The 23,684-nt window shown below is 47.3% G+C and overlaps 1 protein-coding gene across 11 annotated transcripts in view; it reads right to left on the reverse strand.

Moving 5' to 3' along the window:
* Window positions 1–23,684, reverse strand: part of ULK4 (unc-51 like kinase 4) — a 523,422-nt gene that overhangs the window by 5,965 nt on the left and 493,773 nt on the right. For all 11 annotated transcript variants that reach the window (XR_009565989.1, XR_009565987.1, XR_009565986.1 and 8 more), the window contains one exon: window positions 2,841–2,926. Coding sequence is in view for 1 of the 11 variants with exons in the window: in XM_030846182.2 (XP_030702042.2) it covers window positions 2,841–2,926 (86 nt within the window). In the remaining 10 variants the exon portion in view is untranslated. The remainder of the gene's footprint in view (window positions 1–2,840; window positions 2,927–23,684) is intronic.

Raw genomic sequence — 23,684 nt, forward strand, 5'->3', positions numbered from 1 at the left:
AAAATGCTCTGTCTTCCAAAGGGGCTGGCCTCTTTTGCACCCGAGTACCTGATGGACCAGCTGCTTCCCAGAGCTGCCCCTAGCATCATCTTGAGAAGCAGAAACAGCGTTTGCAGGCTCCAGGGCCATGAGGTGAGGACCCCGAAGCCCACAGTCCCACAGGGGCTCAGCACTGGCCCTGCCACCCACCCCTCGACGTCTCAGCTCACTTTGGCCAGGTGCACCGATGCTGAGCTGTGAGGGCAAGTCAGGCGGACGGCAGCCAGAGCCTGCTGGCCCGAGGCCCACAGTGAGCCTGCCCGGCGCCTGCCTGCAGCTGACTTGTGCCATCCAGCAAAGATCCCAGCTGCTGACACTCCCTGCTCCATGCTGCCCCTTCCTGGTCAATCAGCCAGAAGCTTTGGGTTTCTTATTCTCATAGGTGTGGATGTGCAATTAAGAGCTTCAAATGGAAACTTCGTTATTGGAGCAACTTGTTTGAGACACATTTAAACCTGTGCCTTAACAACTGTCACCAAAGAAAAGAATGGCGCACAGCAGTGTGCCTTGAAGTATAAAATTAGCTGATAGCACACCCTTCGCTACACAGAAATACAGCTGTTGCCAAATGCCAGGGGGCTGCATAAAAGAGGTGGGTCGCAGGGGGACAGGACTGTGGTCGGAGATGGTGCCATGCATTCCTGCTCTGTGCATCAAAGGCCCCTTTGAGGGCTGGGGGAATGCACTTGAACTTGGCCTGCTCCCGGCTGAGACCAGGCTACCCGGGTGGAGCCGTGCTGCCCGCTCCGCCTGCCAGAGCAGCCCTTGGGGGCCAGTGACCGGCAAGGAGGACACACCCACCTGGCAGGGCCCCATCAGAACTGAGAATGCTGCCATCCAGTCACTCTTTGTCAACATGAGAAACCCTTTTTCTGGTGGGGCCATCCGAACAAAGCCCGAACAGGACAATTTCAGAGCAGCAGCCTGTCGGCCAGTATGAGATCTGCCTGGTGTAGACGTGTTAGTTGCTGGAGTGACACGTGTGGGTATGGAAGAGGCCACCAGCCTCAGGGAGGCTCGTTTTCACATGCTTGGTCCAAATTTGGGTCCAGCGCTCCCAAACTGGTACAGCATGAAGATGTGCCGGCCTCGGACCCAGCTGGGGGGCGGGGGAGTCCCACACAGGCAGGCCGTGGAGAGGAAGGGCTCTCAGCAGCTCCCCACTCAAGTCCATGCCTCCCGGTGGCTCTCCCACCCTCTGCCAGCACACATCTGCTCTGCTCACAGGGGCCTCATCTCAGCTGTCTGCACAAGCCCAGGGTCCCCAGGTATGGTCATCACCTGCTCCTCACAAAAACCAGTCTAGCGGAAGGCCTGTGGCCCAGCCCGGGGAGCCAGTGTCCGTGCCTCACACACCACAGGGGCCACCGGGCTGAGCAGGGGCCCCTCCCATCAAAGTCAGCCCGTCCTTCCCCTCAGCTCACAGTAACCACGGGTAAGAACTGACATCTTTGGCTTAAGCTACAGAGTAAAGGGGGTGGGGTAGGCCAGGAGGCGCTGTCCCCTCCCCACCCAATCCAGGATTAATACAACAAGGCTGCATGGAGCTGAGCCTTCGCAGACTCACCTTCCCAGCAATACCTCAGCCGCATATGCTCCTCCAACTAATACAAAACCCCAAACACCAGGAAGCAGATTCCATAGAACCTTGTGGCCCTGAAAACAAACTACCAGGAATGCCGTGCACCACCCCGCGTCCCGCACACCCAGCGAAGGCCAGGTACCCCTTAGCAGGTGGGGCCTCCTCCCCAGGGCAGGGAGAGCAGCTGCAGCTCAGGGGCCACCACGCCCTCCGGCCGCCTCCCTCAGCTCTGGGGACAAGGCACTCACCCGAGTCATTTAATCAAGCCCCTGAACCGCCCCCAGAGCCCACCTGCCAGGCCCTGGCACTGTCACATGCAGTGAGCCATTACACAGCACACCGGCTGCCTAAAGGGTGGATACCTGGGGGCAGTTCTCTCTTTATTCCCATGCCATTTTTCTCTGGTCACGTGGCACTAACATTTTAAATGACTCGTCAGCCCTACCTGCCCCCCCCAACCCCGGAACCGCCTCTCCAGGGAGTGCAGGGGTGTGTGCGGCAACGGCAAGAACCCTCCCAGCGCCCTCACTACACCAGTATCGGCGTCACCGGGGGGCTGGCAGAGAGGCCGGTTCCTCCCTCCACAGGGTGCAGCGTGTTCCGGGTGACACGGCCGTCCTGGTCTCGGCACCTCACTTCCAGGATGCTCTAGACGTACTGACTGTGAAGCTGAGGACTGAGAGGCTGACCTAACCTCAGCTTCTCCGTGTCAAACTGTTCTAGGCGTTCAAGTTTTCCCTCTGACGGCAGCCGGGGCTGTAGAGTGGGCCTCCAGACCCTCTGCAAGGTGGTGGTAATGGGGCCTCTGGCCAGGCTGCTGCGGGGGGCACGTGTGCACACACAGGTACTGCTTTTCTCATGAGGTTCATCAGGTCTCCCACCTGGTCATAATCCGCTCCCGTCGCCATCTGTAGATGGGAATACGGCCTCCCCGCACTGCAGGGCCGGGATGCTCTTCTTTTCTCCCTCCCGTTACCGCTCCCTGCCTCCACACTGGGGACTCCTGGGGGGTGGGGGGTGGGGCAGAGTGGCCCATCCCACACTGGGAGGGAGGGATCTCAGTGGGCAGTGTCAGGCGGGAAGGTGACGGTCCCTGGTGTGTAGGCGAAACCGGGGGGCGGGGGAAGAAAGAAGAGCGGAGAAAAGGAATGCCAGGCTATTTGCTGAGCCCAGGTACGCTCTGTGCTGCTCCTCCCACAGCCCTCCTGGGCCTACGTACCCCCCAGCCGCAGCCAGCCACTCCAGAGCCCGCAGGAGGCTGCCCGAATTCTTGAGGCTCTCCAGGTGCTTCTCATTGGAGGTGATCTGCAAGGGAGGGAGAGGAAAGCGGTCGGCTGGCCCATCCCTGACCCATGATCCGTTGGACGGGCACCCTGAGTCTCAGGCCACCAGTGCTATTGGGCAGTGAGCGCTGAGCCCCAGTGCACTGCTGACCACGGAGGCAACCCTTGGGGTGAGCAGGAAGGAGTCCGCTGCAGCTGGAGATGCGCCAGGGGAGGATGGGGTGCCTCCCGTCGGTCCCTCAGGAGGGTCTGTGTTCTGGAAGCCTGAACATTTCAGTTAAAGCAGATCACGGGTGAACAAACTTTCCAGTTGTCGGTTCCGGGACCCAGTGGGCCCATGCGTCCCAAGCCCGACACAACCTCTTTCATATGGACAGAAGGATGATGCTGGGCTCCCGTGATCTCAGGAGCCTGGGAAAAGAAAGAGGCACTAGGAATCAAACTGGTCACACCCTCACCCGCGTACCCTGGGAAGTGTGCCTCTGCCAACGGCCACCGGCCCGGGAGACACAGAGGAGGGACACTTGGGCACCAGAGGCAGAATCATCAACTCTCAGGGCTGGAAGGGACTCGGATAGGTGCTGACCCAGCCCAGGCTCCTGGAGACCTCCTAATTCAGCCCTTCGGTAAAACGAGTCCATGCCCTACGAGGCAGAGAAGACTTCAGGAATGAACCTTGATTCTGCAGTTAGACTGTTTCTCTTAATTCACCTTTCATGTCCTATTTTTATCTTTGATATTTAATACATATTTTCTAATAAACACTTGTATGGAACTTCACATTTCAGAAGGCTCTGCAGTTTCCTGTACATTTTCTCACTTATCCCTTTCAGTAGCCTCACCTTGCAAGGTAAGCATGTAGTGTGTTTTATAGATGAGGTGACTGAAGCTTAGTGACATTAAGGGACCACTACGGCAGTACACAGGGAGCTTGACCCTAACCCCACATGAGGCTGGAACCAGGCTGGCCTCGGCTGTCCCCACCTTTTTCTGTCTTTCCACTTGATCATAGCAACCAGGGCTGGATTATCATCTCTGTAGTTCTCAGGGAGAGGCTGAATATTTCTTAATCAATCACTCATGGTGATAGGAAGTTCACAGGGGTAGTTAGACCTTAATGTGGCCTCTGAATTGCACGTGAATGAATGTGCACCTCCACTGAGATCCTATCCTGCTTCCTGAGTGTGCCACACCCCAGCTGCCAGCTCGACTGCATCAGGTGTAATTTCTGCAAAGATTTGCATCTTCAAAGAGCTGTGTATAAATTTGTTCTGAAATTACACCCCACTTGATGAGTTCAGAAGGCTGCTGTAGTTCAATTCTGTCTGAAGCAAGCACAAACTTACCCTGAAAGGGTCTTCAGCGAGGATTCCCATCTAATTTTTCTCAAAACCCTGCCTCATTCAGCTCAGTTGAGCTACATCCAGACTCACTGCCCTGACCAGCCCTACCGTGGGATCGTGGGTAAGAGGCTGTGCTCCAAGTTGCAAAGAGATAACAAGACTACATTCACTCACTAGTTGAAGGTGCAAACAGAAGGCTAGTTGGAAGGTGCAAACAGAAGAAAACTATGTGATCAAAGGGAGAGACGAGAATAGCACCGTGTGCAGCTGACATAAATGCAAGCATAAACAAAGCCAAGAGAATTCATTGAAAACTATGTGATTTGGCCACTTACCTGAACTCTTACTAGCAACATCAACTGTTGTTCTATCAATATGAGTTAATTAGAAAATAAAAATTTTAAATAATATCAATCAGAGGTTCTAGTTCTGGGAAAGACAGAGAAAGCACATGCCACCCTTTCCATGTAAAGCCTGAACAGGATGCACAGCGCAGCTCTCTCAGAACACTGAAAAGTAAACAACACTGGCAGGTTGGGGAAGGACCCTGAAACGGAAGCGCCGTCTCCCCTCTCCCTCCAGTACAGACCACCTTGAACTCAACACACCCAAACCCCAGAAGTGGGGCACACGAGAGAGCCCCAGGAGAAGCCAGGCTTGAGGAATGGGAAAGGAAACTTGGAAAAGCTCAGAGAGATTAGATGAACCCCCCTTTCCTTTTCCTCAGTTCTCTCTTGCCCCAGGCCCCAGGCAATTCTGTGGTGGCAGTGGTGGCAGCAACAGAAGCCAACAGCCAAAACTCTTCTCTCTCTCTCTGTTCTCACAACGTTTGGCCCCGACATGACAGTTGTGGAGGTTAAGCAGTTTGTGGCCAGACAGAAAATGGGAGACCCAGGGAGCCAGAAAGTACTGGGGAGATAATAACAGGGAAGAGCTCAAGAAAGCAACCCCATAAAATTATTTATGAACTTCTAGGCTCACCTTCAACCTGTGTTGGTTAAAGTAAAAGGTTAAAAAAGCTACACCATACAAACAGGAATCAACAGAAAGCTAGAGTGGCTGTATTAATATCAGGCAAAGAAGACTTTAGAACAAAGAAAATTATCAGGGATAAATAAAGACATAGCATCCTGATAAAAGGGTTCTCTCACTAAGAAGATAAAACAATAAATGTGTATGCATCTAACAACAGGAATTTAAAATACATAAAGAAAAACTGATACAACTGAAAGGAAAAACAGACAAGTCCACAGCTGTAGCTGGAGACTTCAAATAACTCTTATAGTAACAGATAGGATGAGCAGACCAGAAATCAGCACGGATATGGAAAAGGTGAACAACACCGTCATCCAACTGGATCTCACTGATATTCGTAGAGCACGAAGCCCACCAACAGCAGAATTTACATTTTTTCCCGAGAATCCAGGAACATTCACCAAGGTATACAATATTCTGGGTAATAAAACAAATATTTACTAATTTAAGAGAGCTGAAATCATATAAATTATATTCTCTGATCATCATGGAATTAAACTAGAAATAAATAACAAAGATAACAAAAATATCTCCAAATCACTTGGAAGTTAAACAACACACTCAAATAATCCAAGGATCAAAGAGGACATCCCAAGGAAAATCAGAAATGATTCTGAGCTGAATGAAAATGTCAATACAGTATATCAACGTCTGTGGGGTGCAGCTGAAGTAGTGCTTAAAGAGAAATTTATAGTACAATACTTGCATTAAAAAAGAAACGTCTCAAATCCATAATCCAAGCTTTCATGTTAAGAAACTAGAAAAAGAGCAAAACAAACCCAAACCCAAAGAGGGAAGGAAAAACAGAGCAGAAATCAAGAGTAATGTGGTAAATGTAGGCCCAAATATATCAATATCTAAATTTACCAAGTACTACAAATAAAAGATTAACTAACATTGTTAGATTAGATATAACCAAAATAAAACACAACTACACGATGCTCACAAACATACCTTAAATATAAGAGCACAGAGCAACTGAAGTTTAAAGAACGAAAAAAGAGACGCCACACAAATTGTAACCAAAGGAAGTTGGTATAGCTAATATCAGACAAAGTCGACTTTAAGCCAATAATTATAACTAGGAATAAAGAGAGACATATCATATTTATAAAAAGATCAACTGGGCTTCCCTGGTGGCGCAGTGGTTGAGAACCTGCCTGCCAATGCAGGGGACACGGGTTCGAGCCCTGGTCTGGGAAGATCCCACATACCGCGGAGCAACTAGGCCCGTGAGCCACAACTACTGAACCTGCGCTCCACAACAAGAGAGGCCACGACAGTGAGAGGCCCGCGCACTGCGATGAAGAGTGGCCCCCACTTGCCACAACTAGAGAAAGCCCTCGCACAGAAACGAAGACCCAACACAGCCAAAAATAAATAAATTAATTAATTAAAAAAAAAAAAAAAGATCAACTGACCAGGAAGATATATCAAGTCTAAATTCTAAACGTACCTAATAACAACCTCAAAATCTGTAAAACAAAAAAATGACAGAACCAAAGTGAGAGTTACACAAATCCATAATCATTCTGGGATATTTTTCAATCTCTCCCAGTAACATGCATACGAAAATCAGAAGGGATATGGACGTTTTATACAAGATTAACAAACCTGACCTAATCGACATATATAGAAAAATTCATCTAACAACTGCAGAATATATGTTCTTTTCAAATGTCCATGGAAACTTTTCAACATACACCACATGCTGGGTCATAAAGCAAGTTCTGACAAATTTCAAAGATATAAATTAACAAAATATGTCAGGATCTATATGTTAAAAATTATAAAATGCTGAAAAAATTTTTAAAAAACTAAATAAATGGATAGAATGTGTTCATGAATTAGATGACTCAATATAGTAAAGATATTAATTTTCCCAAAATATAGGTTTAATGCAGTTTCTATCAAAACCCCAGCAGGATTTTTTGCAGACCCACACAAACAGTATCGAAGTTTTGACAAGCGTGCAAAGGTAACTGAATGGGGGAACATGTTTGAACAAATGATGCTAGAACATCATCCATATGACATAGACATCCATATGCAAAAACATGACCCTAGGAACATATCTTAATACCTCAAATAAAACATCATTCAAGGGAATTCCTGGGCGGTCCAGTGGTTAGGAGTCCACGCTCTCACTGCCGAGGGCCTGGGTTTGATCCCTGGTCTGGGAACTAAAATCCCATAAGCCGTGAGGCATGGCCAAAAAAAAAAAAAAAAACATTCAAAATGGATCATGGATCTGAATGCAAAATGTGAAACTATACAACTTCTGGAAGAAAATATAGGAGAAAAGATATGAGACCTTGGGTTTGTTCATGAGTTTTTAGATACAACACAAAAGCACAATCTCTGAAAGAAAAAAATGGACAAATTGGACTTTATCAATGTTAAAAACTTTGCTCTTTATATATGTATGATGGAATATTAATCAGCCATAAAAAGAATGAAATTTTGCCATTTGCAGCATGGATGGACCTAGAGATTATCATACTAAGTGAAGTAAGTCAGAGAAAGACAAATATATGATATCACTTACATGTGGAGTCTAAAAAATAGTGCAAATGAACTTATTTTAAAAACAGAAACAGACTCACAGACATAGAAAACAAACTTATGGCTACCAAAGGGAAAGCGGGGGGGATAAATTGGGAATTTGGGATTAACAGATACACACTACTATATATAAAATAGATAAACAACAAGGATTTACTGTATAGCACAGGGAACTATATTCAATATCATGCAATAAACTATAATGGAAAAGAATAAAAAATATAGATATATACATATGTATGTATAACTGAATCACTTTACTGTACATCTGAAACCAACATTATTGTAAATCAACTATACTTCAATTTAAAAAATTAAAAAATAAATCAATAAAAATTTTTAAAAAGCCTTTGCTCTTTGTAGAAGATTGATAAGAGAATAAGACAAAGCACAGACTAGGAGAAAATATTTGCAAATCACATATCTGATAAAGGACTTTTATCCAGAACATATAAAGAACTCTTAAAATTCAGCAAGAGAATAACCCAATTTTTTAAATGGGCAGAAAATCTGAATAGACACTTCATCAAAGAAGGTATTATAGATGGCAAACAAGGACATGAAATGATACTCAATATCATTTGTCACTAGGGAAACACAACTTGAAACTACAATGTAATACCACTACACACCTATTAGAATGCCTAAAATTCATAAAACTGACAATAACAAAGGCCAGCCAGGATGCAGAGTAACAGAAACTCTCATTTATTGCTGTGGGAATGCAAAATGGTACAGCCACGGTGGAAGACACTTTGGCAATTCCTTATAGAATTGAACGTAGTTTTACCATACGGCCCAGCAATTGTACTCTTAGGTATCTGCCCAAGAGAAATGAAGACTTATGTCCACACGAAAAACCTGTGTGCAAAAGTCTGTAGTAGCTTTATTCAAAAATCACTAAAAAGAAAAAGGAACCGAGATGTCCTTCAACAGGGAAATGGAAAAACAGCTAGGAAAGCCTTCATGCCCTACTTGGTATATAGGTCTGACTGGATTTTTAATGAGATATCAGTAAAGATAAGTCTGGATAATTTTTGAAAAGATAAGACTTTAAATTTGCCTTGCTAAATTATTTTGCCCTCTGACACCAATTTCCTAGGATTAGTCACGCTTGTAATGTTAGGATTTTAAATGACTTTGAAATAATCCTTTGGAATGAGTTACTCCTTTCTCCCAGAGTCTGGGCTCCTCTTTGGCCACCAAAGGTTATAAATTATGATGGGTACCGACCTTCTTTTAGAAACATCCCACTGTATTTATCAGACAGGGTGGCCTTTACCCTTCTATTTTCTCAGTACTTAAACTTTGTTAAACAGCAAATTGTGGGTCTGCTCAAAAGTCATCCCACCTCCTCCTCTTCTGAGTTACCTAAGCAGAGAACGTTCTGGGCACCCTGAGACCCGTCCTTCATGAAGCAGGAGGGGAAGTGACACTTGTCCACTGAGATACTGAATTCACGGCTGAACAACTGCTGGAGAATTTCTCGTGGCTCTGATGACAGTAGTCAAGAGCGAGCACTGCAGTGACTCTCTAAGAAAATAAATAATGCAAGAGGACACTAGCGAAGAGTGTCAACACAGTACCTTCCTCCTGTAGTTAATATTTTCATTAGAAGTCACTTCCATTAGCCAAGACAAGGAAACAATTTTATTTTGCAATAACGTTCTATAGCAGAGGTTCCTGGACCTCTAAGAGTCCATGAGTAGATTTTATTATTTCAAAACATCAAATGGCAGGTGTCCATTTCCTGAAAACTAAGCCATGCCTGCCTCACATTGTTCCTGCTCCTAAGACATCTGACTGGTAGCTGGATGGCTGAAGTCAATCAAAATGGAAACATGAATTATACTAAATACATGCAGTTCACCTGGTAGACAGGCATCCATTCAAAACATTGGGATCTTTAAGGGAAACACCATAAAAAGGTTGGGAATTTGAGCTTAGAATTAAGATCAACTTGGAAAGACAATTCCTCCATCTCTGTTTAATTGAGGGGATATGAAAAAGCAGATGATGGACTTTGGGTAAATACGCTACTTTATTCAACCTTCTGCTACAGCCCCTTGAACGTGGGTTGTGTCAATGAGCATTCAGGAATCACTGTGTAACCAAAACACTGAAAGGAGAGGCTGGTGTCCTGCAGAATCGTCCCTCACGTTCCCACCAGGCTCACAAATTGCAAGGTAATGGCTTTTTTTTTTTTTTTTAAACACACCCACCGTCCAGGACAGAGTGTGGGCTGGCTCCTTTCCGGATTTCAGCTTCCCAAATGCAAACTACCAAAAGAAGCCATCTCAAGCCCTCGGTAATGACAGGAGCCTGAACTTGGCAGCCTCCTCAGTGTGCCCGGGGGAGCTGAGGGGAGACTAGGTCTCCCGGGGCACAGTGGCCACCGGGGGACAAAGCCAGGCCTGGTGCCAACATTCCTCAGCAAAGGCCTTAAAAACGCGTTAAGTCAGAATGTACTTTACTTCGTATCACCGTGATACATTGTGAGTTTATGCCCGTGAATCTGACTCACAGCATCGTCCTCCTGCAGCTCGTGAAAGCTCCGCTGCCAGCGTCTCTGGTTGGAAACGGTTTCACGTGTGGAGCTCCGTAGCCGTGAGTGAGGCAGGCACAGGCAGGCCGCCGGCCTCTGTTACGAGTGTGTAATAATACGTGTCTGTCTCTTCCCTGATCCTGAATGTGTGTGGCACGACGCCGCCAAGTTAACCTTAGTTTTCTAATCGTGAGTTCCTCTAGACAGGCCCGGGCAACACGGACAGACCAGAAAAAACCCAGCAGACGGAGCTGACGAGAGCAAGCGTGGCCCAGGTGCTCCCCGGTGCTTGTTGTTACAGACACACACTTCACACACGGGAGGATTATTTTAATTCCGTGGCCTTCAGATCTCATAAATACGAGTAAAAACAAGCAGGTAACGATGACAACTCTACTTCAGAGCGTTTCAATTTCAAAAATAAACCCGTCCATCGAGCCCCTTTATTTTGTTCTCTTAACATATACTTTGTCTTCTCTTCAGTTAAGGTTTTTGTTACTTCAAAGCCATTTCTACCCCTTGCATATCGAGACACGCTATCCCCTTGCCGTCTGATGCCAGGCTGGAATCTGGGAAGAACCTCTGGTCGGCGTGATGGAATCTGGCAGTCCCTCCCCGCTTTCCACCTGGCGCTCACTCTGGGTGTCTCCAGAAATTTCCTGAGCTGCCTTTCACATCCACATTTAAAGCAAGACTGTATGAACACAAGCTGCTCTGCATCCAGGCCCGTGGGCGTCTTCCATGAGTTGCTGAATGCATCCGGGGTGGAAGGGAGTAACTCTCGTGCACGGCCTTTGGCTGCCTCATGGCATCTGTACCTTCCCAGGAGTCCATTTAGAAATGTTACATTCCTCAACAAAAGGCCCCCTTCTGACCCAGGCTAGTAATCAGGCGGATGATCTGAAGGAAATCTAGAGGCATCCCTAAGAATGCCTGTCAGTAGATCTGCTGATCACCAAGGAGGGGGTCCAGTTGGAACCTACACTGGGGCATCTCGAGGGCAGAGGTGTGGGCCTGTGGATGAGGCAGGCCCAGTTCCAAAGCCTTAGTCACCCGGATTTGGCCCAGATCCTGTGAACTCAGGTTCTCTGCAGGGAGACCGAGACATTACACTGAACCTGGGTGGTATCGGGCCAGAAGTGGCACCATCTTTGCGTCCAGGCGGACTGCTACGGAGGTGTTCTTCCACGCGCTGCATGGAGCCCAGTGTAGCTTTAACCCACAGGGAGACCCTGGCAGCACAGAGGCCCGGGAAGACGGTGGCATCCGGATATGGTGATTCCTCAAGTTGAAGAAGGCTGAAGAGGAAGAAAATAGCTGAGCTCCTCTTGTTCAAAAGCACCCACGAGTTTCCATGCCGAGCATTCAAGGAGGACGGGGAGGGGAGAGGGTGGGAGGATGCACAGGGCGTTCACCAACATGCACAGTCAGAGCTAAGAAAACCTCGGTTTCAGGTAAAAACTGTCGTGATTCACCTTTGTCTATAAAACTAACTGAGTCAGCAGGCCTTAGAGCAAAAAGAGCTTGGAATTTGGTTCAAGAAAGGAAACCACCATTTCTGAGCACCTGTTATGTGCAGGAACAGAGTTAAGTGCTTTCAAATATGTGATCTTTCTGACGACCATGAAAAAGAAGTATTCCTAGGCTCACTTTACGGAAGAGGAAACGGAAGCCAGCAGGGCTAATGTGACTTGCCCAAGGTCACCTGGCCAGCAGGCAGTGGAACTGAGCTAAGACCCAGTCTCCCCACCTTCAAGATCCACGTGGCCTTCCAGAGAGTCCGTTCCATCCTCACGTCTGCTAAGCACACTGCTCAGCTGTTGGCCGACTGGCTGATGAATAACCATCAATGACCGAGAGACCGATGACACGGTGTTTCACTTCAGGCTCCACTGGCTGCACGCCGGTGATCTAGTGTAAAGGCTTACCAACCGTGCTGCTTGGTGCCCCCTGCCACCCCGGTAGATCGTCTGGCACCCTTTGCTCCCCTCACTGTTGCTGTTGTTGATCTCCATCATTTCCAGTGGGAGCAGCGTCCACAGAATCACTCTCCTAGACAGCGTCAGGGGTTCCAGGTCTTGACCGAAGGAGTCCCTGGATCATATGTACTTCCAGTAAACACACCCTGATGTGCAGACCACCACGCGCTTCGCAGTTTCTCTTAGCGCCTGGTGACCAGAAGGCTTTTCTGCATCTCTCCTCACACCCTCAGGTGGAGGGCTGTCCCTGCTGGGGATGGGACGTGAACGTACAGTTTGTGTACCGTTATCTCCTGTTCTCTTCACAATAACCCTACGAGGAAGGTCTTCTATGACTTCACATTAGAGATGGGGTGAGGCTGGCATGGAGACCCAGATCTGGCCAACTCGCTCCACCGCCCTCCCTGCCCCAGTCGCCGTGCTGCCCTTTGCCGCCCCCATAAGGGTCTGGCTGCAGAAGCAGTGGCACAGAGACAGCCAGTGGCCACTGAGGAAGGCGGGAGCTGACACCTTCCATGAGTAAGGAGGAGGCTGCCATTCTGGCCCAGGGGGAGCCAGCCCCGGCTTCCAGGAGCCCAGGTCCCGTAAGGAATGGCTTGGCCTGCCATGTTTAAGACCGCAGTCTCTAGAGCCGGGGTCAAATTGGGGAGCACTCTCTTCTCATCTGATCTTTCCAGATTTGGAAAAGCAGCAAAAGCAAAGGAGGACAGATGGTGGGCAAATAGTTACCAAGTGGCATGGGCGAGCTGACCTTAGTGAGAACACGCCAGTGTGGAAGGATTTTCTTCTCTCTGTTGACCTTTCCTTCCTCTCCTCCTGGGGTCTGTACGCTCCCCAACCTGGCCCGACACCTCAGTTCTCCTCTCCAAACTCCCGTCTGTGCCTGTGGGCACCTGCTAAATCCAGAGCTCATGGAAATGACATGCTGAGGATGTAAATGCTTTTCTTTTTCACCCCGTAAGACACGGTTGCTTTCTAGAAGAAAATTATCCGTATCTGCCCTCTTCATTTTAGGCCAGCTAAATGAAGCTCTCTTCAGCTCTCTTCGGGGCAGTAAAAATGCCCTTAATGCTTAGAAACTGTTCATAATGACATCAGCTTCTGGCCATTCCATCCAGTAAGTTTAAAATGTTGAATATAAATATAGCTGGTTTGGGAAATCTCTTAGACCTGATCCAACTAACTACAACAGCCAAGTCCAAAATAAGTGAGGAAAAAGCAGTTTTAATTGGCAAAGAAATAGGATTGTGGATCTCTTGTGGATATAAGAATAAACTGTAAGTTGGCCCAAAGAAAGTTCTGGGGAAACACAGGATCAGACCGCACCATCTTCCCCAGAGGACCTGATCCAAGTGCTTAGAAAGGCAAACACGATAGAATACATTTCCCAGTCAGTGGTGCTAGGATGTCAACCACGGGATGTGTCTGGAATCAGTTCCTCACAAGAGAAAACACCCAAGATAGTAACTGTCCTGTGATTTGGTAAGTGTGAGAACTTAGGGTAGTAAGAAGTGAGGAACTATGTGAGGAGATATTATGGGACCCTGACCCAGACAAATCTCAGCTGATCCTTAGGAATGCTCTATGGGGTCATACTGAGGGGTCTATTTGACAACGCAGTCCTTGAATTTGTGGTGTGGGTAGGGTGTGTGTGTTAATGGCGGGGCTTTGAGGTGGAGAAGTAGATAGCGGAAGTGGCTTATTCAGTGCCTGCTTCCAGTCCTTTTTCTGAACTTTCTATTGGATGGTGGGGAAAGGAGCGGGGGCAAGTGAGTGATATCAGGTCAACAAGGCTTCATAGGTCCCCCCAGTTTCCTTCTTTCCCCAGTTCCTCACTCGACCTAGTGAGGATACTGTCGGCCACTAAACCACGCTGCTGTGATCCAGCATCATAAATAAGAACAATCAGGAAAACGCACACCTTGTAATGTTAGGTAAAGAGCAGAAAATACAAAAGCAATGTGTGGAACGTGACTGCGATTACGTGAAATGACGATGGGCACATGCTCAGTTTGAGGTCTCCAGCGTTATCATCCTCGCTCCCAAGGCCCTCAGGCTAGTGAGAGGCGGGCAGAGAAGAAATCACAGTCCGACACCAGCTGAATACACATGAAGGCTCTTTCTGCAGCAGTAAAGGGTCTGACAAATCTTAGTTAGCATGATTCTGTGGTCAAGAAGACAGGGTGTTGGGAATCCCCTGGCGATCCAGTGGCTAGGACTCTGCGCTTTCACTGCCAAGGGCGCAGTTTCGATCCCTGGTTGGGGAACTAAGATCCCGCAAACAGCATGGCGTGGCCAAAAAAAAAGAAGAAGACAGGGTGTCTTGACCACCTGCTATATGCCAAGTCCTCTTTAGTTAGATTCTGGGGATATAGTGTAGGATGGGTGTCAAGGCAGAGCTTCCACTGTGAGAAACACAGTTAAAATGTAAACGGAATATACTTAAAAAAAACTAAAAACAGAGTCACCACATGATCCAGCAATTCCACTCCTGGGCATATAACCGGAAAAGATGAAAACTCTAATTCAAAAAGATACACGCACCCCAATGTTCTTAGCAGCACTATTCACAATAGCCAAGAGACATGGAAACAACCTAAATGTCCATTGACTCATGCATGGATAAAGAAGATGCTGTCTGTGTATATACAATGGAATAATACTCAGCCATAAAAAAGAATGAAATAATGCCTTTTGTAGCAACATGGATGGAACCGGAGATGATCATACTAAGGGAAATAAGTCAGACAGAGAAAGACTAATAGCATATGATATCACTCACAGGTGGAATCTAAAAACTGATACAATGAACTCATTTACAAAACAGAAATAGATTCACAGACAACAACAAGCTTGGTTACCAAAGGGGAAAGGGCAGGGAGGGATAAGTTGGGTTTAACAGAGAGAGAACCACTATTATATATAACAGATAAACAACAAGGACCTACTGTATAGCACAGGGAACTATATTCAAAATCTTGTAATAACCTATAATGGAAAAGAATCTGAAAAAGAATATACGTATGTATGTATGTATAACTGAATCACTCTGCTGTACACCTGAAACACTGTAAATCAACAATACTTCAATTAAAAAAAGAGTAAACAGGATAATTTGAGACAGCGGTGGGCGTCAGGAAGAATCAAGCAGGGGAGAGGGGAGAAGAGAAAGTGCGGCGGGCGGCCGCGTGCCCAGGACAGTCTCCCCGAGGAGACGACGCGTGAGGATGTGACGGTGAGAAAGAACCAGCCACGAGAAGAGACTGGGGGCCCGTATTCTGCGGAGGGGAAGAGCAGCTGTCACGCGGGTCCTAAGCGGGGAAGGACCCTGCTGGGGACCTGGAGGTGGCAGATGCAGGGACTCGCTGGAAGCAGGGAGCCAGTGAGGAGGGGCTGCAGAACCGGCCCAGGGGGAGGCGGCAGGGCTCAGCGAACCACACCCAAGGACTCACCGGCCAGCACCCTCCCTTCTGCTGAGCCTTCGACTAAGCACAGACGAGATGCTGCCGGGCCCTTCGTCCTGGACAGCAGAGCCTGCACGTCAGCAGAGGTGAGGCGTGGGTAACCGCCGGGGTGAGGGTGCTGACGGACCTTTCCTCGCAGGCAAAGCACCTAAACAGACCCTTGGGGGGGAACGAGAGGAGAGTCTGCATCCTAGCCTCTATGCTATGGAAACAGAGCCCTGGAGATTTCTATCAGAAATAAAGCAATTCAAGGACTTTTCCGAGAAGAGGAAGGAAAGGCAGGCATGGAGAGCTTAGATCTGAAAAACTGCTAACACGGATTACATATTAATTCTCGGGGGGCGGGCATAAATTACTGACCATTACCAGCAAGCTTGTAAACAGACTTCGTAAACGAGTGTTTCATTTTTTGGTAAGTGACCACTTCCGAAACACACGGTGAAACTGTCACCTAAATGAGCGAAGTCTTCAACCTCCTCCTGAAACACACATGTCACAGGTGGGGGGAAAGGTCAGTTGGTCGTGGCCGGCTGTAATTTCTGCTTATAGTCACACGCTGCGCTGAGCAGAAGCCCCTTGGCTGCCGTGAATCCACTGAATTCACAAGTATAGAAGGAGCCTTGGGGTTGGGTCTAGTACCTTGTCACCACAGGCCCTCAGGGCCGCCACGACAGAGGACTCCAGAGGCATGGAGTTGGGATTTGTAAGTTCTGACAGAGGGTCTCGGGGGCTGCAGTTCAAGACAGCCAGGCCTGGAGACTGGACCAGAACACTCAGCCTGGCCTCCAGCCAGGAAGGCAAGTGAGGGGCCGCTCAGGGCTGGTGGGCAGGTCTGCAGACACAGGCAGCCACGGTCAGCAAAAGCGTGGCCGCGGGGAGCAGCCTGCTTTCTGAGGGACTCGGTCACCTCGGCAGCATCCTAGACACCCATCCGAACAAGGCAGACACGGTCGGGCAGACCTAAGCGTCTACTTACTTCCTCTGCTGTCTTGCACTGTCCTCCAAACGTTACCTTATCCTCTGGGACTCTCTAAGGAAACATTAGGGGCTGCTGAAATTTCCTCGGACTGATAACACCGGGAGGGAAATGAAATGGGAAGGAAAATTAAAGCACATTTGGTTGATATAATTAAAACCATCAGGCATCAATTAGTCCAAATTTAGGCCAGACATTGACTGCTGAAAATTCCCCTGGTGGCTCTTATGTTTGTTGAGGGACTTGATCAAATACTCCATTTGGAAATATTTTACTGATGACCATTTTTAGAAAATGAGCAGCTCCTTTGAGATCTCGGGCTCCCCTCCCACAGGCCAGACCACCGCTGGAGGGAAATCTTTGTGAGGCCCTTTGAGAAAGGCTGGTCCCACAAGGGGGAAGGGGCCTGGTGAAGTTCCTGGATTTTCACCTCAGAGAGACAGGTCAGCCGTCAGCTGCCCCCAAGGCATCCATTCTGCACGGCTGGGTGATGACAGGGTGTGTGCATGTGCGTGACAGGGGGTGGAAAACTCCCAGGAGAAGTCTGCCGACCCAAACATTCCCGCTCTGGGCGAACCTGATGGACCGCACAGGGCCAAGCAGAGTTGGTACGTGCAGGAAACAACTTCCCCGACAAGTGTCCAACTGGCCTCGGTTAAAATTAACTGAAGCGAGGTTTTGGAGCCTTCCGGAGCAACATCAAAGAGCCTGGGTATTCCTCTACGAAAGGGTCTGGCAGGCTGAGGTGGCCTACCTCTGCAGGCTCCGCCCTCATCCTTGGGTGGCTGGGCCCCGGTGGAGGCGGGGCACGGGGACAAGGAGCCGGTGCTGGTGACAGGACAGGGTTAGGGTCCTGGACTCAAGGGAGCAGTGACCACTCGTGCGGCCTCCTTCCGGGTCACCCTGAGCACTTTGATAGGGAGGCCAGAGCTGTGGTCCACGTGAGTCTCTAGTGGGTGGAGGTCTAGAAAAGCCTCAGGCTCTGCCTGCGCTCCTTTCTAGAGCAGACGGGACACAGAAGGGGCCTCGCAGAGTCGGGCCCAGAGCTCTGTGACCAAGAGGGCCTCCCCCTCGACCCAGGCGAGTGACCGTGGGGGGATTCTCAGAAGTAGGTGGTTTGCCCACAGACAGGCTGGGCCGAGGTTTCTCCACGTTTTCCTTAATGGCTCCGAGTACAAGGTCAAGCTTCTTAGAAGCCAAAGAGCATCGCCCAAGAGGAAACCGTTCGGTGCTTTCAGATGAGGTTGAGTATTCATGACTTAAAGTGCCTCAAGGACCCTAGTTCAGAGGCAGAAGTATTCTAAGGAGGTCTTCACTGAGCAGAGACAGGAAAATAAACTGAGACAGAGAAAAGGGTTTCTTTCACTAGAGGGGAGGAGGGGGAACCTTGCTCAAGCGTCCACAGCGCTGAGGCTGAGAGACCCTGGGTTTTGGATCCTGGCTGGGGCGGATTATGCTGCCTTCTCAAGTTATGCTAGGATGTCTGAGGAAATTCAGGACGTTACCTCTCCTTTTTTTTTTTTTTTTTTTTTTTTACATATGAAGCTAGGTCTTGGACCAGCCTTTGTCGTGATACACAATGGCCTTCCTTCTGCGGTACCTGGGTCTGTGACCATCACTGGGATGTATCCCACCGGGAATGCACGTGTGCTGTAGGGCCCTCCCAGGCTTCCTAAGGCAGAGCGCCCCCTGGCGAAACATCCTTGAAACCCCACGCTCCGCCATCCCTGAATGTGGCTCCAGAAAGTACAGCTTTTGCATATAGCTGCTGCCGACCCAGCAGCAGTACCTCAGATGCAGCTCACAGAGGCCAGCCCCTGAGCTGCTCTCTGGACCAAAGTGCTCACCAGTTACACTGACTGACTCAACCAATCCAGGGGAGATGTTTTATATCCAGACCAAACTGGCCCTCGGCTATCACTAGGTATTTCTTTTTTTTCCCATATGACCAACATGAGTGAGAGTTTAAGTTAAGCAAGCTTTATTATATTCCCCTGAAATTAGTTTTGTATGAGTTTTGGAATGGATCAGGATTCTGGAAAAAGTGTGACGGGCACGACGTTCTTATTTTGTATTTAGAGGCTAATCACTCGATCACCATTCCAAGGTATCCCTTGGAAATGGATAATCCTCCTCAATTAGCTTCACTAATAATTTCAGTGCAAATCCACGAAAAGAATAAAGGCCACGGGCTGTAGGAATTTTCCACGCCACTCAACATGTCCTTTTACAGAAGATCCTAGGAACAGTTACTGGGCCGAGGATAGATAAATGAGTTCCAGGAATTGATGGCCCTCTGCTAATGCACAGTGTCCCATATCCGGATGAGATGGCTTCAGGGGAACACGGGCTCCCTTAATTTAGGGCTATTATGAGGCTACAGCCCATTTCACCTCATGACAGAATAGCACCACGATCCACTGTTACCTTGATGGGATGCTTTGGTTCATGATGGTGAAACATGAGTTAAGACCTCAGGGATTCTGGGACTGTTTTAAGGAAATGCAACTTTGGGCAGATTATCTACATACTGGACCTTCATAGGATTCCTTTAAATAGTACAATCTCCATGCCTCTTAGAGTTATTCAAATGGTAAACATTTGATTTTACATTTCCGTATAACGTTAAATTACTTAGTAAATAGAAGTATAGAGTAAAGCACTTGAACATAACTGTAGCTGAAAGGGTGCTGGGGAACATCCTGGACTCTGCGGTGGCTCATCTTTTTTCCACCCTTAGTACTTTGTGATGACACTACCTCTAGTTTGAAGGTGCAATGAAAACACTATTTATCAGTATGAACTGTTATATGTGAAAATTATAGACTTTTCTGTACTAGGTGAAATATACATATACATTAGAATAAACACACGGACACACATCACTGTCAGCCGCCCAGGATAATGACAGACCAGGCTGTTAGCTAACGTGGAGGCCAAGAGGTCACTCAGAGAAAAAAGGATCTGTACACAATAAAAACGACCTCTTCAAATAGCGGGCCCAAAGTCCAAAAAAAAAGAGGTGAGGATGAGACAGCCAGATGGGGGAGGGTCTGAGGGCCAGGACTGGACATTCAGGTAAGGTACTCACTCCACCCATCATACTGCACCCAGCTGAGGGCCCATGACCTTGACTGAGGGCTCCACCTCCCCACCTGTCCACTCCTCTCCCTACAGAACCCAAAGAATCACTCTGCACTTCTGTGAGGTCTCAAGTCCTCAGAGTGAGAAAGTATAAACAAAGATCTTGAGCCCCTTCCCTTCCCTCCCTATCTCTTTTCTAACTTTTGTTATTTGTCTCTGAGTACACAGAGATGGGGGGTGGGGATCAGTGCTCTAAAGCTCAATCTTCTGCTGGTCCTTCCGAGATCCAAGGTAGCCTTGTGGCAACGCCCTGTTAGTAGCAGCTGGTCATGGCAGGAGCGAACAAATACTGAGCACTTACTGTACGCCAGGTACTGCTGTTCTAAGAACTTACAAATGAATTAGCTCATTTAAGCTTCTAAGGGTTAAGTGCTATTAAAGTTCCCATTTTATACATGAAGCGATTTTGGTACAGAAAGTTTATATTTCTAAGGAAGCTATTAAAAACCTTAAATAGAGAAATAGAAATTCAAATCCATAAAAATGACAAAATCTGAGAATAGAGGGCATTTTTGTCTTCTATTTGTTTCTGTGTTATTAAAACAACTGGCAAAATTTATTGTAATAATTTTTTTTCCTTAAAATAACCATCTTTCTAAATGGTTTCTTTCTAACCATCTGTATCACGTGCAGTTTTTACCTAATTGATATAGGACTTATAAAACTGTATTTTTTTTTACATTTTCTACATCTTTTTTCTATATTTTATCACTTTCATTCTGTCTGCACATATTAATTTTCAACAGCTTTACTGAGGCTCGATTGACATGATAAACTATACAAACAGAAGCTGTACAATTTGTTAAACTGTACATATGTATACAGCTGTGTATATATGAGTATATAGTACATATGTATACAGTTGTATACATATGTGTATATGTACACGTGTTGCATACCTATGTGACGCAAACACCACAATCAAGATGGTGAACATACCCACCACCCTCAAAAGTTTCCTCCTGCCCATTTATAATCTCTTCCTTCTCCTCCCCACTCCCCCCTCCACATCCAGGTGACCACTCATCTGCTTTCTGTCACAATATGCTACTTTGCACTTCATGAAATTTTATATAAGTGGAGTCATCTAGTACATATTCTTTTCTGTCTAGCTTCTTTTACTCAACATAATTATGTTGAGATTCATCCATATTGTAGCCCGTATCACTAATCCTTTCCTTTTTATTACTTAGTACTTCATTGTATGGAGATACCAGTTTGTTTATCCAATCACTTATCATAAAGAAGTTTTAACTGAGTTTTTCTTTGTCATTTGGGAACCAAAATAATCATACGTGATACAATCTACAATAACCAGTTAGAAAATAAAGAAAAGATGACAAATGCTATGAAATACCTAGAGAGGAAAAGTAAACTCACAAAAACTGTGCAAGACTTATTAAGAAAACTGAAAACTTCTGAAGAAGATTCAAATACGAGAAGAGAAATTACATGCTCAGGGATGAGAAGAAGATACAGAAAGACGTCAGCTCTCTCAGGGTTCACCTGAAAATCCGATGCAACCCTTATCAAATGCCAATGAGAGTTTTTTGGATGGAATTTGATATGATTCGAGGTTCGTCTGGAAGAGAAAATATACAAAATACCAAGGAACCACCCCAACAAGCTCCTCCTCTCAAGTGTCCAGAGCGGTCCCCTCTCCTGACAGCCAGCAGCACACCCAGGCCAGGCCCCAGCCACATCCCTTCCAAAGTCCCCCTCAGAGAGCCACTTCCCAGCGCACCCCAGGATCATGGTCCTGGCAGGGCAAAGGCGTTAGGACCTTGGGTACAGCCTGTTGGGATGGGAGCAGTACTTTAATTGTCCAGACCGCTTTCTCTCTTCTGGACTTTTCTTTGGGTGTGGTTTGGATGAGGTTGATACCCACCCTTTCCTCCAGGTGTGGGCATATGACCAAAGCCTGTCTAAGAAGTCCCAGTGGAAGGTCACCCAAGCCAGGCCAATGAGATTCAATTCTAGGATACTGGCTGTTGGGTAGGACTGTTGTATACTGTCTTTCAGGGATCACTATCTTTCACTGCCTAATGCCCAGTGTCTTAAAAACCACTGTTTTATTGCTCATTATATACTGTTTATATATATCGTGTTGTTGTTTCAGGCGAGAGGCTGTATTCTTCCTATTCTTCCACCTTGCCCTAAAGTGGAAGTCCTCATGTATTACTTTGTAATGCTTACACATCCAAAATTTATCTAAACATTTCTCTATCGCTGGATACCTAGAACATGTCCAGTTTTTCCTTTTTTGTGTGCACATGCATTACTTTGCAGTATATTTTAAGGTTGTACAGCAACACGGATAGCCAATAATACACTGATGTTCAGTTACAGTGGTAACAGTTTTCTTCAGAAAGCACAGATTAATTACCTTTTTCTAAAAAAAAAGCTCTAAGGACTGACTCACGGAGTTAAAGATGCGTAGCAAACACAGAATCTTAAATTCTTGTTTGCGAGAACCTTTTGGCAGATATAGCCAAATTAATTACAGGCCTTGGCCTAGACTACATGACTATACCTATACTGAACCAGAATCAAAATCCTGGTGGGCTTGAGCCACTGCAGTTTGTTTAGATTTCTGACACTTCAGCAAGCACTGCAGCCACTTACATCCCATGCGGCTGTGCTCCAGGCTGTCGGAATTCCTCTGCGTCCTGTATCTCATGGCTTCATGTGCCTAGGACTCCTACCTACCTGGCAGCAGGGAAGATGAAAGGTGATGGGAAAAGAATGCCTCTATCATAGCTCTGCAACTCCGATAACCTGGATGCGGTGCCCTGTCCACTAACACTTCTGTGTGGGAGTGCCTGAGACAGCTGGGCCCTGCACTGCCCACTAAACTGCCTCAGAGGCCCAGAGTCCAATGGGGTTGAAGTCGGGTGAACTAGGTCAACTCAAAGCCCTCACAAGAAAGACGTGGGCCCACTGCACAGCCTGTGGTGCTCAGTGAACGTCCTGCAAGAAGAACTTATATATTACTTCCTATAAAGGATATTAGGACAGTGATGTGACAAAGCAGAGTGACTGCCGTGTCATTCGCTATCTGGGCTTCCGGTTGGCGCAGCTCTGCTCTTCACCTCCTGCCAGGGTAGAAACAATTTGCTGGTTGCAAAGGACAATTTAATAGCGCTTTGTTAGGGGCTACAATAAAGCATGGGTATGGGTTCGGCTCTTGAAAAGTATTTGTCTTCTTTGACTTGATATTTAGGTGATTTTGAAGCAAACCATTAAGTACACAGAAACAAAACATTAGATCAAAAGATCAAACTTAAATAGAATGCCTAGAAGATCAAAGCCTCCTGCGTATCTTCTCTTGCACGAGTATCTAGCAGAGGGAGAAAACATTTCTTTTGAGAAATACTCTATTCAAAGAAAGATTAGAATCCGGCTTTAAGAGAACGGCCAAAGGGCGGAGAGAGAAAGGGTGGGGAAGAAGCAGTAATGGCATTCGGAGCAAACCTTCCGGCTACTAGTTCAGACAAGTTGGTGTATCCGCCAAATGTTGGAAAGCTCAAGAGAGGATAACTCAGCTGCTGGTGAACCCGCTCAGAACCTTTCCCAGCATTGGTGGGGTCCACGGTGATGCCATTTGCCCAGGAAACGTGAGGCTCTGCTGTGCCCACCGACCAAGACTGACTCAGCTGCTGCTGCCACCAGCCTACAGGCAGAGCAGGTGGGTAGCAAGCTGTCCTTGCTGGGCATGGGCCTTGCCAC

This window comes from Globicephala melas, chromosome 11 (genome assembly GCF_963455315.2).
Source record: "Globicephala melas chromosome 11, mGloMel1.2, whole genome shotgun sequence".
NCBI lineage: Eukaryota > Metazoa > Chordata > Mammalia > Artiodactyla > Delphinidae > Globicephala > Globicephala melas.